Below are 17082 nucleotides of genomic sequence, written 5' to 3' on the forward strand. Positions count from 1 at the left end.
GTTTATTACAAGGCATATGTATATCACTTTGGGCTGCTACAGACATTACAAAATTATTACATGTTTGATCAGCAGCAGCAGCAGCAGCATCCATTTCTACCCCACTTTTTATTTTAAAAGGAAGCTCAAAGCAGCTAACCATATCATACAAAAACAATTAAAATTATATCAAAAACAATTACAGTGATATTAAATGCAATGTCTGATTGTATTGTGATTGTGTGTGATACAGGGGCTGCAGATGTTATGCTCCAGAGGTTTACAGAGTTTCACTGGTACAAATCTGTTATTCAGAAACTGGGTGGATGACATATCAGCCTGCTCAAGCGGCTGCAGGCCTGCACAGATGCATGTCCTCAGTACTTGGCCTGCACAAACATTATCCTCCTCCACTTCTGGTGGTGGCAACTGCATCAGTTCCCACCCTCACCTCCAGCTACTGTAATGGCAGGCGGGTGCGCAGTGTGTGCCCACTGCAAGCCCTCCAAGGATCCGCCTCGTCAATTGCCAAAGAGCCTGAGTTCCCTTCCTCGCCCAAGATGCCAGCAGGTCCACCAAGGGAATACAGACTGCCAGAGTGCTAGACTCCAAGAGGTTCATCACACGGCGATTTCATCCTGCTATCGAGATGGCCCTCTCTCAGATGTTTGTGGGCTCTTTACATGACGCTGTTAACGTCCGAGGCGCCTCCCGCAATTTCCCCCAGCTTATCTCGTGTTTTCCCCAAACGCAAAAAAATGTGGTATTTTCCCCAGCCCACAGAACAGGAGCGCCATGACCTCCTCGTGAAATTCTTCAATAGTGGAAGAAACCGCTGTGTCTGCCTGCTGTGGGTGTTTGTTTACAGTTGTTGGGGGCACGGTCAGGATGACGAAGGCATTGAGGATGGGAGTGGGGTTGCACGGAAGGAGACCGGAGCAGATTTGACAGGCGCGAGGGCAAGAATCGTCTGCTGATTGCGACTCCTGCCTCCGCATTCCTCAGGTGGAAGGAGAAGAGGGTAAAATGCCTCCCTGCTATGAAGGGAGCCACATCTGATCCCCTACCCCATCAAGCTCAGAAGCAACGTCCTCTGTTGTTTCAGAGCATCCTATTAATTTCAATGGGGCTTACTCCCAAGTAAGTGTGCCAAGGGTTGCAGACTTACAGGGTGATCTTAAGTCTACTCAGAAGGAAGTCCCGTTGTGTTCAATGGGGCTTACTCACACATAAGTGTGCCAAGGGTTGCAAACTTACAGCACAATCTTACATTTTATGTCTACTCAGAAGTAAGTCAGAGGTTTCCTGGGGGCTGCGAGAAAACAGTACAGCAGAAGTTAAGCTACAAAAACAAGACTCCCCCGCCCCTCCTTTGCACAAATGCCAGGGAGGGAGGGAGGGAGGTGCTCCCTCAGTTCAAACCACTTGGCTGCCGTGTAAAGAAGCCCTCCCTAATCCCACAAAGAAACCGAAAGCAAGAAATGGAAAGGATGTGGTTTTTTGCAGGCTTTTTGCTTAACACAGAGACACCCCGAGCCACCCAGAACTTTAAAGACATCCATTCGTTCCCGGGGTGGTGGTGCTTGAGGCAGTCTTCAAGGCCTGCACCACGATACAAGGCTCATTTCTGCTAAGCTGTTGGAGCAAGTTATCTGTCTGGGAGCTGTCCAATTCCTGCAGACCTTGCAGCCAGCTGACTGCCATGTCTTGCCTTGCTTTACTGTTTGCTATCTCTGGCAACTCTAGCATGGCTCTCTGTATTCTCTTACCGCTGCTTGCTGCTGCTTGCCTCTTCATGGGTCTATGCCTTCCCTGCAGGTTTCAACTGGCCAAGATAGGGCACTGGGAACTGCAGTTTGGTGCTGAGAATTCGGTTAGTGATCCATAGCCCCGGACCCCTGGACAGTACTATAGCTTCCAGGGTTCTCTTGGGAGAGAGAATGATGATTAGATCAGTTTAAGCCTGTACTGTAGATATACCTTCAAGCAGAAGAGAGAAATGAAACCAGGAAATTTCTCTCTACACAAGAGTTCCAGTAACAAAGCCAATGAAAGAGCTACTTTTAGAACCTCACATTCTCAAACACAAAAGTGATTGTGGAAGCCTGAAGATAGCCACAGTACGATAACGTTCATACTAAGATATTTATCATTTGCAAAGAGCTTCAGATCTTTTCAGGCCCTCCCTGTGGTACTGAGTCAAGCAGAGAGCTATTTTTCAACGCTGTGCAGAGACCAATTAGCAAGAGAGGCTATTAAAATAGACATTTCATAATGTCAAGCTCTGTGCATGTTCTGCGGCTTGCAAGTGGGCTGGATCTCATTTAGCAGACATTCTGCTGGCTTGTAGTAGCATTTTTGTTTTGCTTCTTCACACATTTTTGCAATTAATGGGACAAATAATTTTGCCCAGATGGCAATGTTAAATGCGCACTGCAAGAAAAACAGCGATTTCACAGCAGATGGTGACAAAGAAATGAAATGCGCAAAATAAAAAAAGAAAAGGAAGAGGGTGATTTGCAACACTTCAAGCCTCACGGTGAATATAATTACCAAGTTTAATTACAAGTGCCGATGAGTCAGAAATATAACTGTCCCAGATACCATTCCAGGGGGAATCTTATCTTGAGCACGCCACAGGTGAGAAGCATAGTGCCTGCAGAGATGCCCTCACATCATCAGAGAACTGTCAGGATTTAACCAGTGTCCCAGATCTCTAGTTTAAATCCCCAGTGAACTGGCCTGTACCTATGCACAACTTCTTTTTAGGCTGGAAAAAGATGATTGTATTAAGACAGCTGAAAGTGGTTTGAGAGGCATTACTTCCTGTGACTGCGCTTCTGGTGTAATGTGTGAAAAGAGAGTTCTCCATGCTGGAAGAATTTGCCTTGCCCTCCACAGAGGAGATGCAAATGTTTCCTCTTTGCAAGTCACATCGGAGTGCAAAAAGAAGTGCTACTTGTAATTTTGTTTTGCCCTGACAGAGTAAGAAGCAATGCCACTCAGTTGATAGCATGAAGTACTAACCCACAGCAACTGACTGTCAGGATTCAAGCATGTAGGAGTTCTTGAACTCATTCATATCAGATGAGGAGCCAACCTATGCATCATCACCCAGCTCTGGCCAAAGGAGGGAACTCCAGAATAATTAGCCAGGCCAGGCCTCATCCTTATAACAGTTTCCTGGGCATGCTTGCTTTCTGGTCTGAGAAACAAGGAGAAACTGCCTTGCTCCCAGGTACTTCCTCCTTTTTGCCTTGGCAGGAGTCAGATCTGCCGTGGAAGGTAGCACTTCCAACATGAAAAATGACTTCAGTACTTTGAGAGTTCTCCCAAGACTAAAACTCCTTACAGCTGCACTGAGCATTACAACCTTGAAAGCAGAAGTCTTCAAGTTCTTACTTGAAGAAGGCCCATTTCATAAAAAGCTGCATTGCAAAGCTCCCCACCACCCCGCCGCCACCCCCGTCTTGCAGTGGGCCGGACACCCTCTGCCCATTTCCCTACCCAAAGCACAATCTGCTCAACGCCCTAGATGGGAAGCAAGGCTATTGGAAGATATACCTGTAAAACATCTCACTTCTTCAGAGCTTTTCAAGACAAGACACCATCTCTAGATTTCGAGATATCAGCACCATAGTTATGGAACGCACAACCACGCGTCTGCACTATTACTGCCTTTTTTGGTCCGTTTAATCTGTTTTTACTGGTTTGGGGCTGTAAGTATTTGTAACTATTTTATTTTAGCGTATTCCTATTTTTATTGTAAGAAACATTGAGTTTCCTTTAGAAACGCAGGGTATACTTTCTGAAGGAGAAGAATTCAAAGTCAAGGCAGTGAGCCGTAGCCCTTGGTTGTCATCTGCACCTGCCCTTTCTATGTCAGGCATCCAGTTTTATGATCTCCTTGTGTTGCCGCTACAACTCTATTGCAAATCGGAGACGCTTGGTGAGGAAAAATGACACTCTGCAGAGCAGTGAGGCTAGATACAAGTAGAACTGACAACAATGCTGGGAGGAGAAGTCTCAAGAAAATTCTCCAAAAAAGGACAGCAAAAATTCAGTTTTATATTCTCTTAATGGGAATGTTATTAAACATTCCCACTGATAGTTGCTGTCGGATATAGGGAATTTAGGAAGAGACACAGTGCAAAACTACTGAATTTGGCATGTTTGCACTTTTAGTCCCTTTAACGTTCAACAGTAAGACTAAATGTGGGTGAAATTTAAATTCAACTCTCTGTATAACTAATTTTGTTTCCTCCCCATCATCCTGTCCTCTTCTGAGGACTGACCCTCTGTGGGGTCAGCATCATTGGGCACCTGCAGAGGCCCACACTGCTGCAGGGGTCTGACTGCCACCCCACAGGGCTTCTTCTGCTCCTCATCCTGGCTCGTGTGGCCTGTTCATCTGTCCATTCCGAGCAATTATCAAGCAATTCCAAAAGGAGGAGATGGGTCAGCTCCCTCCATTTGCCTTGCTCTCTCTCTGGGTGGTCACGTAGGTGGGCAGTCGTGACAATGAAGAGGAAGAGGAGCACCCCACTTGGAGGAGGCCCGCTGAGGGCATCTTGTCCAAGGCCCCCCGAAATATGGAGCCAACATTGCCTGTTTTGGATAAAACAAGAATTCCTCTGTGGAATTCCAGCGAAGTATTTGCAGCAGGGCTACAACCTGCAATCAATATGACTGGTTTTAGTTGATTAATCAGTGGCTTTAACTTTTAATCAGAGAGACTGAGATCAAAAGGGACACCTGTCAATTTCTGAAAGTCTCCATCTGCAAGTGCCCGAAACCTATCTCCTGCATTCTGAAATACTGGAAGGTATTTGTGAGTAGGTGGTGGTGGGGATTATTTTAAAGGTGAATTCATCACATACACATACTCTGCACACTACTAACTGCATTTCATGGTTGGAATCCAGAATGTGGCGGAACAAAAAACACACCAAAAAAGCTCAAGGTAGAACCATGTTATGGCTTGCTGTAAAAATAATCAGAACAGATGGAAAACCTGTTGAGTTCTGCTATTGCAGTCTTTGGACAATACCTGGCTACCCACCAATATTCTCAGTTTCTAATCTTATTCAAGATGACTCATTCTCATTCCTGGAAAGTCTGTGCTGGGATGGGCCAGCTAACAAAGGCCTCTGTTGGCTGATTCTCTGAAAACACATTTACAAAACATAAGGACAGATACTAGAGCATTTGTTTAAAGCTGTTTGGGGTGAAATAATCCGGCCCAAAGCTATAAAGTAAGCTGTCATCAGATCTAGCAACTTGGCTCAACTATTAGGCTGTTCCTAAAACAAAATTAAGTGGCTAATAATAGCTGCGCATTGAACCAAACATATATAGGCAGTAAGAAAGCTGCCTGCAAGGAAATTGGAGTGTTTCACTAGACTTCTAGCTCAGCATAAGCCGAGAACATCCCATGTTTACAATGAACATGCAAGCTCTGCTAAATATACTCCCCAACCACCACCAAGAAATGGCAGCAGTCAAGGTATTCCTACTTGTAGATGTATGATGGGGTTATAAGAAAGCTCACTCAGTAACTCACATTCATTCCAAGTTTAAAATTTTGTTTTGTTTTAAATCCCACATGTATACATTAACATTGCTTTCCATTCTAGCTATGATTTTCTCCACTCATATCACATCAGCAGCAATATTAAGGGAAGAAGGAAGGAACCAAGTAACTCAGTGAGACTTACTTCTAAGTATGTTTAGGTCTACGCTGAAGTTTGAATGAGATGAGCATGCCTTCACTGAGACAACACAGTCCAGAGATGGGAAAAAGACTTGGGGATATCATATTTAAAAGTCTAGAAATCTGGGCAAAATATCCCAGATTTTAAAGCCAGAAGACACTAATTCTGTAACTAGAGATGTAAAAGACTCTTTGGACATTCTCCATTTTCATATATTTTGTGGAATTTAGACATGGCAGCGAAATCATTGTTACAATTATGATGATCAGAACTCATGAAAATGGAGCTGCTATTGACTACCAGAAAAGCCACCAGTAAGCTACAAGGCTCAACTTAGCTAACATATATGAATCTGGATCTCTCACATCCAATTTCATATATGAATCTGGATCTCACACATCCAATTTCAGCACTATCTTCTGACTCTCTCTGAAATCCAAAATTTACAGCAGGAGCAGGCCACAATTATTCATGTTTCTCTCCCACCCCGACCCTATAAACATGAGGCCTATAACTTTTTTTCTTTTTCTTTTTTTATGAAAGCTGGAGCTCTTAGCACTCCAGATTCTGCACTGGAAACCAAATTCTGAATTTCTCAAGAACATTAACCATCATGCTGATTCACAAAAAAAGGCTTATCTTCATTTCATGTTCATGGCAAAATGACAAATTAAAGTTAGTTCATATCATCTCCATGTCTCTCACCTAGGCTCTCTTCACACCTGGCATTTTATCCCACTACAAATCGGTACTTTTGCTTCCAGATCCTTTCTGGGATTTACACTGGCCCTATATACAGGCATCTCTCATAGCACTTCCCTCTGCATTAAATGCATTATACATTTTCATGGCCCGGCCGAGCTGCATGGAACAATCAGGACAGAAGGGGGCAGCTGGCTCCATACCCCCTCCCCTCCATTGGTTCCTTTAACGTGATTGATGGCTCCGCCCCATCCCTCCACTCCTCCACAGCAGGAGGGAAGTCGGAAGCAGTTCTAGTGGCCTGGATAGGGGGCTATGGGAGCTGGTCCCCTTCTTCCTCCAAGAGAGAGAGTGTCTTCTGGGTGGCTTACCCCGAGGTTGCTGGTGCTGCTAGTTCTCCTCTGCTAAATATGTCAGCGTGTGATAGAATTAAATGCAGTATATTGCTTGCACTACTGAGTTTGAACGGTATACTGATTTCCGGCTTTCCAACTACAGAAGAAATCCACAAATGGACTTGTATACAGTCAATGCACCAAGCCATCTCTAGTAGAGCCCCCTCCCCCCCCCCGGCAACTGCTTCACAGGGGCACCTTCATTAGACTCGGCTCGCTTCCCCCCCCCACCACGCTGTTGTTGCTCTTTGCCTTTATTCTGGCTTCCCAATGACCCTGCAAGGTGGGCTAGGAGAAGAGATAGTGGCTGGCTAGGTGGGAGGGAGTACCACAGAAATCCATCTCAGCATTACTGCCTTATCTAAAACAACTCCACATCCCAAAAGGAAACTATTAAAAATTACCATTCCAAGCTCTGCATGATGGATTTATTCAGGGGAGGAGAAAAGGCATTTTTAATACCCACTGAAATCCTAATTGTCAAGCCTTTTTCCTGCATGGCTGAGAAGGGAGAGTCCCACATCCACCCTGGGAGGAAAAACGCCCATCAATCTGGTGAGCAAAAGGGAGAAGAAGTAGTCAGTGAAGTCAATGGGAGGGGGAGGTTCAAAGTAAATGCACTGAAGGGAATGGGAGATCTTAAGACTGCTACTCTAAGTAGACTTACAATGCACTCCTATGTATGCCTACTCAGAAGCAAGCCACACAGATTTCAATGGCACTTACTCCCAGGAAAGGAAAGCCTTACAGCCAATTAGTTTACTCAGAAGTAATCACTGCTGTGTTCAAGGGGATCTTGGAGCCTGTAATGGAATGGGAGAGAGGCAGAAATGGTAACTGGAAGCCTGGTCAGTGACCTGCCCCCCCTTTCACCAGTTTGTTCTCACGACAATGTTATTTAACACCACCCAGCAACATTCCCTAGCACATGTCCACACAAAGCAGGACAAGGCACACAAGGGGAAATACATAGGGGGGAAATAATCAGAAAGACATGACACTTCCAGTTTTACAACCTATACAGGCTTTGGTTCCTTCAACTGTATCCCAACATTCGAATTTCTTGAACCTTGCAGACTGTGGAGAACTTGTAGAACTGAAGAACTGGGACTTTAAGGGGAACTTAATTTTAGTCCCAGACCAACTGGCCTTTGAAATATCACCATTATCAAATGGGGTTCTGCCTAGTTGGTGGGGGGGAAACTGAGTTGTGTATAATCTTAATGCATTGTTGAACTTAAGAATTCATATAAGAAATATTAGATCTGTACACACACTTCCAGGCTGTCTGTATTTACAGAGCTGTATAATAACTTTCAACTCACCAATGTTGGTTAAAGAAATCTTTGCTGCGAGGCTCCAACTGGGTAAATATGGAGTAAGGGCTAGAAGGGTCTTTAATACTTCTTCATTAACACCACTATTTAAGCAGAAATCCAGAAGGAAACCCATAGATCAGTATGCCCCAGAAGCAAGTCGACTACATAATGTTCTAGAGCAGTCTAACACTGAAATGCTCATTGATTTTACAACTCAGGAGACAGATGTTGGGACCACTGATATAGGGTCCGCTGATCAGGGCCTACAGAGAACAAACTTTAGGTCTTTATGTCCCTCTGGTCCCCCACTCAAAAATGATGTTTTGTTAGACACTGAAACTCTCTTAACCAATACTGCAATTAATTCTAATATTGACAACTTTCAGTTGATACCGCAAAAAAACCCAGAAAACAGTGGTGGCTGAAATAAACACCACGGTAGTCCCAATAGCAAATAATTCTCAAAGGAAACACATGATCCAGAACTCCACTTTCCGCTTAAATGGTGCCGTGCAGCTTGACCCCTCAATAGATCAAATTACATTAGATTGTTCCTCCTGACAAAATAAGGCTTTGGGGAGTTCACTTAAGTGTGTCTCCTGGAACATCTCTGGATGGTCTAATAAAAGGGCAGATGGTTCATTCAGAAGGTACCTTAGATCTTTTGATATCATATTCCTACAGGAAACATGGTGCACGGGGGAAATTCTTTTGAGTGATTACAAAACCTATGAAGTCCCTGCAAGCATCCCCAGAGGCATGGGACGCCCGTGGGGGGGATTAGCCTGTTGTATATCAACTTTATTGAAAGGCGAAAGCTATCTCATCAGTAATTTGCAGTCCTGGGCTTTGGCTATATTTTTCAAAATTAATTCAATATCATATATCATGGTAAATGTATATATTCCTCCTTGGAAATCAACTCATCACAGCAAGAATGTTTGGGAAAGCCTTACAGATTACATACTTGGCCTGCAGACACAACTATCTGAAGCTCATTTGATATTAGTTGGTGTTTTTAATGCCCGGATTGGCCCAAACTGGAATGCAATAGAGCCCGTCTCCTATTTTTCCCTGGATGACTTCCCACTGATAAAGGATAGACAGTCAAAGGATCACACAATTAACACGCAAGGGAAGCTGTTTATTCAAATGATCTTTCAATCTGGACTTCTCATTCTGAATGGCTCTCTGAGGATTTGACAGGGGAATTTACCTTTATCATCCATCTTGGGGCTAGTGTAATTGATTATATTGCAGTCCCACCAGCTGTGTTTGGGCTGATTACGCTCTTTAGAGTAGATTCATATCCATGTAGTGATCACCAACCACTGATTGTCCAGTTAGAATGTCTTAAAAATACCCAGGCAAATCAAGAAAATAGGCTCCCAGTCCCAAGCACGAGGGACTGCAACATACCATCGTAAATGGGCAAATGTGAATTTAAATGCTTTGGAACGCTTATGGCATTCTGAGAATGTACAACTCTTGCTGAATACCCTGTCCTCTTCCAAAGAGATGGAAGTAGTACTAGAATGTTATGCCATGATTATAGCAGCAGTCGAACCTCTCTTATTTTGGAAAGGCCAGTCAAAGAACCAAGGCCAAAAGAGGGCAATCCATGGTTTGACATGGACTGTAGGAAACTTAAGCAGGAAATTAAAAGACAACATAAATTCCTAAGAGACAGAGGTATAATCCCTTTACCACAGTCCTATTTGGCACTGCGTAAATTATATAAAAATACAATTAAAGAAAAAAAGCAAGAGCATGCTAGGTTGCAATGGGTGAAACTAGCATCAGCACTCGAAAGAAATGATAGACCTAGATTTTGGCACCTTACTTCAGACTTAAGATACTCTGGGACTCCATCCATTGACTCTGTTATTACAACACATGAATGGGAATGACACTTCCATTCCCTCTTTTATGATGAGATGGCCTGCCTTCCCCCATTGCAGGAGGAAGACCCAGAATCACCTAGTTGGCCCCCAGTCACCTGTGAGGAAATAGCTATGCTGATACGGAAGTTGAAGCACGGAAAGGCGCCCAGAAGGAGTGGCATTTCACCAGATTTCTTGATTGATTATCCTCATTGGTGGATCCCAATGTTAGCAACCTTATTTACACTTATTGATAGAACTGGGAAATTTCCCCAAGATTGGGCAGTGGCTATTGTAGTGCCTATTTATAAAAAGGGTAATTGGTCAGACCCTAAGAATTATCGCCCTATAAGTCTACTGGATGTTATAAGTTGTATGCAAGACACCTTTTAGATAAGCTGGAAAATTGGGTGCTCAGGGAGAATCTCCTAGCTGAAGAACAACCAGGCTTCCCATGTGGCAAATCTAAAGCAGACCATTGTTTTCTACTAAAATATTTGGCTGGGAAATATACATCTCCCCCTTATCACTCACTTTTTGCTGCATGTGTAGACCTTCGAGCAGCCTTTGACTCAATATCTAGACCCCGCCTTTGGCAGAAGCTTACACTTTTAAATGTGGATCATAAATTGCTCAGGAGAATACAGGGGCTGTATGAGAATTCTATCTTGCATGTGAGAGAGTCTTCAGGTGATCTTTCAGACCCCATTATTATTAACAAAGGAGTGCGCCAGGGATGTTTGCTTGCACCTCTTTTATTCAATCTTTATCTTAACAATATGGTTCCCTACTTATCTAATCCAGACTTCTTCCCACCTCTTTTAAATGACAGAAATATTTCAATATTTCGTTATTATATGCAAATGATGCTGTTCTCCTGTCATACACCCAGGTGGGGATGCGTAGGCTTTTAAGAGCCCTAAGCTCATATTGTGTGAGAGAAGCCCTTCAGGTCAACTACGAAAAAAAACTAAAAACTTAGTCTTTGGCAAGAGGAGGAAAAAATACCGATGGCAGCTGGATAACCACCTGCTTGATCAGGTCAACAAATATAAATACCTAGGAGTGACATTTCCAAGTTCAGGATCTTGGTCGGAGCACTTGAAAGCAATAGCCCTGACAACTAATGCAACTAGTAATGCCATTCTTCGTTTTGCTGCTGGACCAGGTGGTAAGATGGTGGCCCCTTTAATAGAGCTATACAAGGGCAAATTACTTCCCCAAATATTATATGGGGCACCTGCCTGGACCCATGCTAACATTGCTTCATTGGAGTCAGTGCAGCATAAATTTCTATCCAGAGTACTCGGGGTTCCCAGATCCACTTCTAAGGCCATTGTCTGACTGGAAACAGCTTGCCACTCAGTGGGAATGCTCGTCCAAAAAGCTGCCACTTTCTTCTGGTTAAAGACAGTGTTCCAACTGGCCTCCCCCATTATTAGCATATGAAGCTATGGGAAGGGGCTCATGGGCAGACAAGATAACCACATCTATCTCTGACTTGGGATTTTCACAATCATATTTGCTTGCGAGGGGCTATGAGAGAGCTAGGGATGAGATTTCAACGAGGTTACAGGATGTTGATATTCAAACAACAATGGCTGTTGCTGCTGAAAGTCACTCTAACAAGATCTATAAAAGCATCATGACCTCTCCAGGGAAGCCTCCCCCGTATTTGATTTCCATCACCTCACATGAATTGAGATGGCTCATGACTAGGTGCAGACTGAACTCACTCCAATTGATGGAGGTGAAGGCACGTTATAGGATCCATCATGGCATGAGTGCAGATTGCCCAGCTGGTTGCCCCAAGGTAGAGGACATGGTACACTTTCTAGCAGAATGCCCATTGTATACCGATTTGAGGAAGCAATACCTTGAGCCCCTATTAGCTGTGCTTGAGGATACTTCTGGTGCAAGCATAACTCGATTATTATTAGCTGGAACAGATCATTATACATCATATAGAACTGCTAAGTTTGTCAGTCGAGCCCTGGAGAGGCGAAAGTCATTGACTGTTATAAAAAAACTAAATCCGTAAACATGGTAATAACATTCTGGCAGATATTGTTTTAGGATTTTAAAATGTTTTTAACTTGCTCTTGTTAGTTATTTTATTAATAATTTGTACTTCGGTCTCCCTTTTGGGTTGATGTGAGAATTCTATTTGTTTTGTGTGCGGATGGCCTGATTGGCTAAAAAGCAATAAACTGTATAGTATAGTACAGGGGGGAAATGACGATTTCAATTGCAAGCACAGAAAATCCCAAGTTTTCCCCGTTCTCAGATAATACGGGAAGAGGGAAGGAAAGTTGTGAAATAGTAGTAGGAGAGCAGCGGAATCATCTAAAGCTCCTACGAAAACCAGTGATTAAAGAAGAACGATCCTGCAAAAAAACTCAGGTGTGAAGGGAGCCCTTTGCCGTGTCTATTTAGATTATAAATTCTTTAGAACTGGACTATGTGTTACATAGTATATAATAGCCCTTTAACAACCCAAACCTGGACACATTAGGGTTGTTCACATGATACAACAGCCCACTGTGGATTATTTAACCCACGGTGAGGCAGTGGTGTATGCCAGTCATGTGCAGCCGCCATTTTGAATATGCAACTCCTGCCTGGGGATTGTCGTGTTATGTGAACCCAGTCAGCGTGAGTTATGCGAAGGTTGTTTAACCCTCGCATAATTACCAGCACAGACTGGGTTCACACAACACGACAAACCCCAGATGGAGGTTGGATATGCAACATGGTACCTGTTGGCATCACAGCTCATCCAAACCTGGTCATTATGTGGAATTAGGTTCCACTGAATTTAGAATTGGGGTGCCTGCTCTATTATACCGTAACAGGTTGTTGCCAACCCTGACACTGGGGGAGAAATACAAACTGAAATTAAATATTCCTGTACACTGTAAAGACTGAGGTAACAGATTATGGAAATATGGCAAGATCAGAAGACTTATTTTCTACATCATGGACAAAATAAGGTGCTTCTGCCACAAACAGTATTGAAATCTTTTGACTCCTACACTTGGGCATTTACAGCACATATCAACTTAGACGTTTATCCAGCTAAATATATATATAGGATTGCAGCCTTCATAAACAAGTATCACATTTGGTCTACATTTTCAAGCAACTGAGGTTTTCTGATGTGGATTAAAATAAAACTAAACACAATCATCAACTTGTAATTTCGTTTAGTAGCACATAAGATCCTATTATTTCTGATATATATGGAAAGGGAGAACATCTAGTTTTTAAAAGACATTTACCAGCCTCCTGCCTTCCAGCAAAGCAGAAAGCACAGAATCACATCTCAGGTTTTTATTGCATAGGAATTTTTTTTAGTGGCAAGCAAGGTTTTATGATTTCTGTTGTACAGCAAAAATGTAATTATTTACCGGGCTTCTGTATTTTAGCAAGACAGAAAGCACTATAATAAAATCTCAAGGGTCTTTACTGGCTTTTCGCACTTCTCAACAGACACCTACTCTACAAAAGTGGTTAAAGAGAGGAATGAGACGCATTTGTGATGGTAATTTTATGAAAATGTATCTGTTTTGTTCTGATTATTTCGGGCATAACGACATTTGTTCAATTTTGCAGGAAAACCTGAAAAGGAAATGGGGAGATAAAAGCTATTTCTTGATCTCTTGAGACAAGGTTGGGAAGAGGGAGAGAGGGAGGGAGAGAGAAAATGCTTGCAGCACAGAATGGAAGACAACACACTAATACAACATAAAATTAAATGAAGGTAATATATTCACATTCCAGGCTAGAGAAGAGAGAAGGTGGAGTCTATAACACTATAGTCTGCCATCCATGATTAACAGGTTTTGAATGTCAGTATGCAAATCTGTTATAACTTTCATTTCCTCCCATGTAAATGAGGGGGCTGATCCAAATGTTACTGAACTGAAGTCCTGTTGCATTTAATGGTCTTTTGAATATGCATTTTTCCAAAGGCAAACAGATTCCCACAGGGGCCCCCTCTTTTGCAATGGTACACAGGTTGGAGAATTGTCACACTGAGTCATAGACTTGGATACATTTTTTAAAGAAGTTCTTTCCCTGATATGGAATTACCTATTAAAAGTTAACCCTAGTAACATAGGAATTGGTTTTAGATGGCAATTTCACCCTATGGAAGAGAGTTTAATATAAACTTGATATAATATTACCCCTAATCTCTCCATAAAAAAAGCAAAAAGCAAACTATCCACAGCCCAAAGGTGTCTTGCCCAAGAGCCCCCAAAAGCCCCAGTGGAGCTGGCACTGAGCGCAGGTGCTGATGATAGAGTGCATTTCTACACGAAGCTTTTATTGTGCACTCATGATTTGGTCACTCATGGAAATTTGCTGGTCTTTTACATGATGTCATCAACCTTCAAGGCATCTCCCATGCTTTCTGACCTCTACCCTGGTTTTTAAAAGATCGGGGATAATGTGGTAATAAATGTTATTCCACTTTAATGGCAGTGTATAATTGAGCAGTTCCGCTATACCACAGCACCATCTAGTGGCTGTATAATTAACCATGTAGAATTGCAGACAAAGGAAATCCCTGGGAAAAAAAGCCGGTGTTAGCTCTTGTAAAGAGCAAATCTTAATCCTGCAAAGAATCCAGAAGCAGAAGCCCTGGTAAGCTGTGGGATAAAAAGCCTGTTGTGGAGAAGCCCAGAAGGAGCAAAGAGCAATCTCCACTACTACTAGCCCTGCAACTGTTCAGAGCCACCCAGAGTCTGGGTGACTCTGAGCCTGTTCCTTGCCTTTTAGATTAATCTACCTCACAATGTTGTTGTGTGGTAAAGTGACTATATATGCCGCCCAGTGCTCCTTGGAGGAAAAGCAAGACCAAGAAAAGTTATTAATAAATATACTGACGGACAATGACTCTCCCAAGTCTCATGCACAGAATGTTCCCAGCTGTATTACCTGACATCATTTTAAAGCTTTTTTCATCTATGTACAACATCTGAAACGAAAACTGAGAGATGCCAGAGACTGAACCTAAGTTGTAACACATGCAAAACATATGCTCAACCAGCAAGTTCTTTCCAAATCCATGTATGTGTGGCAAAAACAGAACACACATTCTATTGTGTTGCACTCTGTATGCAACAGTGTATGCATGTTTACACACAGAGGGATTATATTTGTGCCCATATGAGCCAACCTCAAGACAAAAAAGTTCAGAGTAGCAGTTCAAATACCCAGCCACATCAACTCCGAGGAAAATTCAGCTCCCATCACCCAGTCAGGTTAGGGACAGCTTCTTCCTACCTGAAGTGCCTCCCTTCCCAGCAGTTTTCTGGCCTAGTTCTCCCTGCTGTGGTAAAGCTGGGTCTGGTCTGTACCACTTCAGACTGCAAGTGGGGGGGGATGTCACATAATTGAATACATGAGCCCTTTATTTCAAGAGGGAGGCTAGGCTAGAACCCTCCTCTCTGACATCTAGTTTTCTATGTGAAGGGATTTTTAGTTTGTTTAGTACACATTCATTCATAAGCGCCTCCACCTGCCGCCTGAAGTGGTACAGCCCTGATACAGCTTTACCAACTCAGGGAGAACCAGGTCTTGGTTTGCCCAGTCTGTGGCTAAATTTGTAAAAAGAGAAAGAGGAAGGTGGGAAGGAAAGACCAAAAGTTAACCCATCCTGAACATAATCTCAGATATGAAGGGATTTAAGACACAGTTTCTAGACCAAATGTGACACGCAAGATCCATAATGGGATGGATTTTTTAAAGACTTAAAATCAGCCATGGGGAGGGGAAAAACTGGATGGCAGCCACAGTGTTGGGAGAGGAGTGAGGCCTAACCCTTCCCTCCATGCCATTTCCCCACATTTAAACCATTTCAGTGAAGTTCCTCTTAAATGTGTTAGCCTGTGAAGTGCCCCGAGATACTTGGTCAGCTTTGTTACAACAGATGAAAACAGCCATCCTTCTGGAATACTCTCATTACTTATGCATTTAGGGCTGAGCTCCAGCATGGAGAAGAGGCTGCAGGGTTCAGCTCTGGCTCAAATTAAGCCCTGCCCAGTTTTCCTTTCCCGCGCTGAGGCAAAGCCTTCGCTGTAAGCTCTCAGTGCTGCCCAAAGTTTCTTCCCCTGCGTATCCCCAGCTGCCCTCTTTGCAGCTATCTTCTAGCTCCGCTTCCTCGGCCCTTTTTACACACGCTGCAGCCCTCTTGACCTCCCTCGGCGCTTGGGGTTTAGTTTTGCTCGAGCTGGCCTCCGAACGATTTCTCACGCAGCCTCTCCACCCCCAATTTAAACACCCCTAGTCTTGGACCCAATTCGGGCTGCCTCTCCGCTGTAAACCTGGATTTCCCTTTCATCTCTTCCGCTGCCCTCCTCTCGCAGCTCGGCCCATACCGGCCAGCCTCCCTGCAGCCTTCTTGCCCATCCACGCCTCGGGCTCCCTTCTCCATGCCCATCTCTTCAGCTCCAGATATTGCCCCGCAGGCTGTACTCCTTGGCTCCCACACACCCTGCGCATCAGCCCTTTGCGAGGCTGGTCTAAGGAGCCTTTCTGGTTGCTCCTTCAACCTAGCCCGTTTCACGCCCCCCCGCCACTTTCCCTAGTAAAGCCGTAGCCTATTCGCAAGGGTGTCCCCACTTTGGCGGCTTCCCATCCCATTGCTTCTCTGTACCCTAGTTCCCAGCCCCGTTCCCTGAACACACACATAAACACCCTCCTTCCCACGGGGCTCCCCCGCACGGTACCCCCCTTTGCTCCTGCAGCTCGCCCGCCGCCACCCCAAGAGGCTAGCCCCATCCCATTCCCCCCTAACCTATTTCCCAGCACGATTCCCACCACCATCTCCTTTCCTCCCGCAGCCAGCTCCTGCCCAGCCAGGCTCCGACTTCCAGCCGCCTAATCATCATCTTCAAAACCTCCTCCGTCTAAACAACCCCCTTTAATTTTAGGGGTCCCCCAAACCCGCTTCCTCTCATACCCATCCCACCTGCCTCCCCCCAGAGTTGTCAGTTACTCGATCCAGTTTTCTCCCCCACCCTTTCCCCCTATTCCTGCAGCCCGTTTTCGCCCCCAAACTGGCTCCCCTGCTCTTCGATCC

The 17082-nt window shown here is 44.1% G+C and overlaps 1 protein-coding gene across 5 annotated transcripts in view; it reads right to left on the reverse strand.

Moving 5' to 3' along the window:
• The window catches only part of POU6F1 (POU class 6 homeobox 1), a 55670-nt gene that overhangs the window by 35895 nt on the left and 2693 nt on the right, over nt 1–17082 (reverse strand). Inside the window, exon 2 of one of the 5 annotated variants that reach the window (XM_084836865.1) lies at nt 1749–1906. The exons of 1 other annotated variant lie outside the window; for it this stretch is intronic. Coding sequence is in view for 2 of the 4 variants with exons in the window: in XM_084836862.1 (XP_084692988.1) it covers nt 7195–7197 (3 nt within the window). In the remaining 2 variants the exon portion in view is untranslated. Of the gene's footprint in view, nt 1–1748; nt 16702–17082 lie in introns of those variants that run through there. 3 more of the 5 variants (XM_084836862.1, XM_084836861.1, XM_084836864.1) reach the window with 3 other exon arrangements.

The sequence above is a fragment of the Heloderma suspectum genome, chromosome 2, assembly GCF_057233095.1.
Source record: "Heloderma suspectum isolate Gila_16-S chromosome 2, 16-S_ref, whole genome shotgun sequence".
Lineage (NCBI taxonomy): Eukaryota > Metazoa > Chordata > Lepidosauria > Squamata > Helodermatidae > Heloderma > Heloderma suspectum.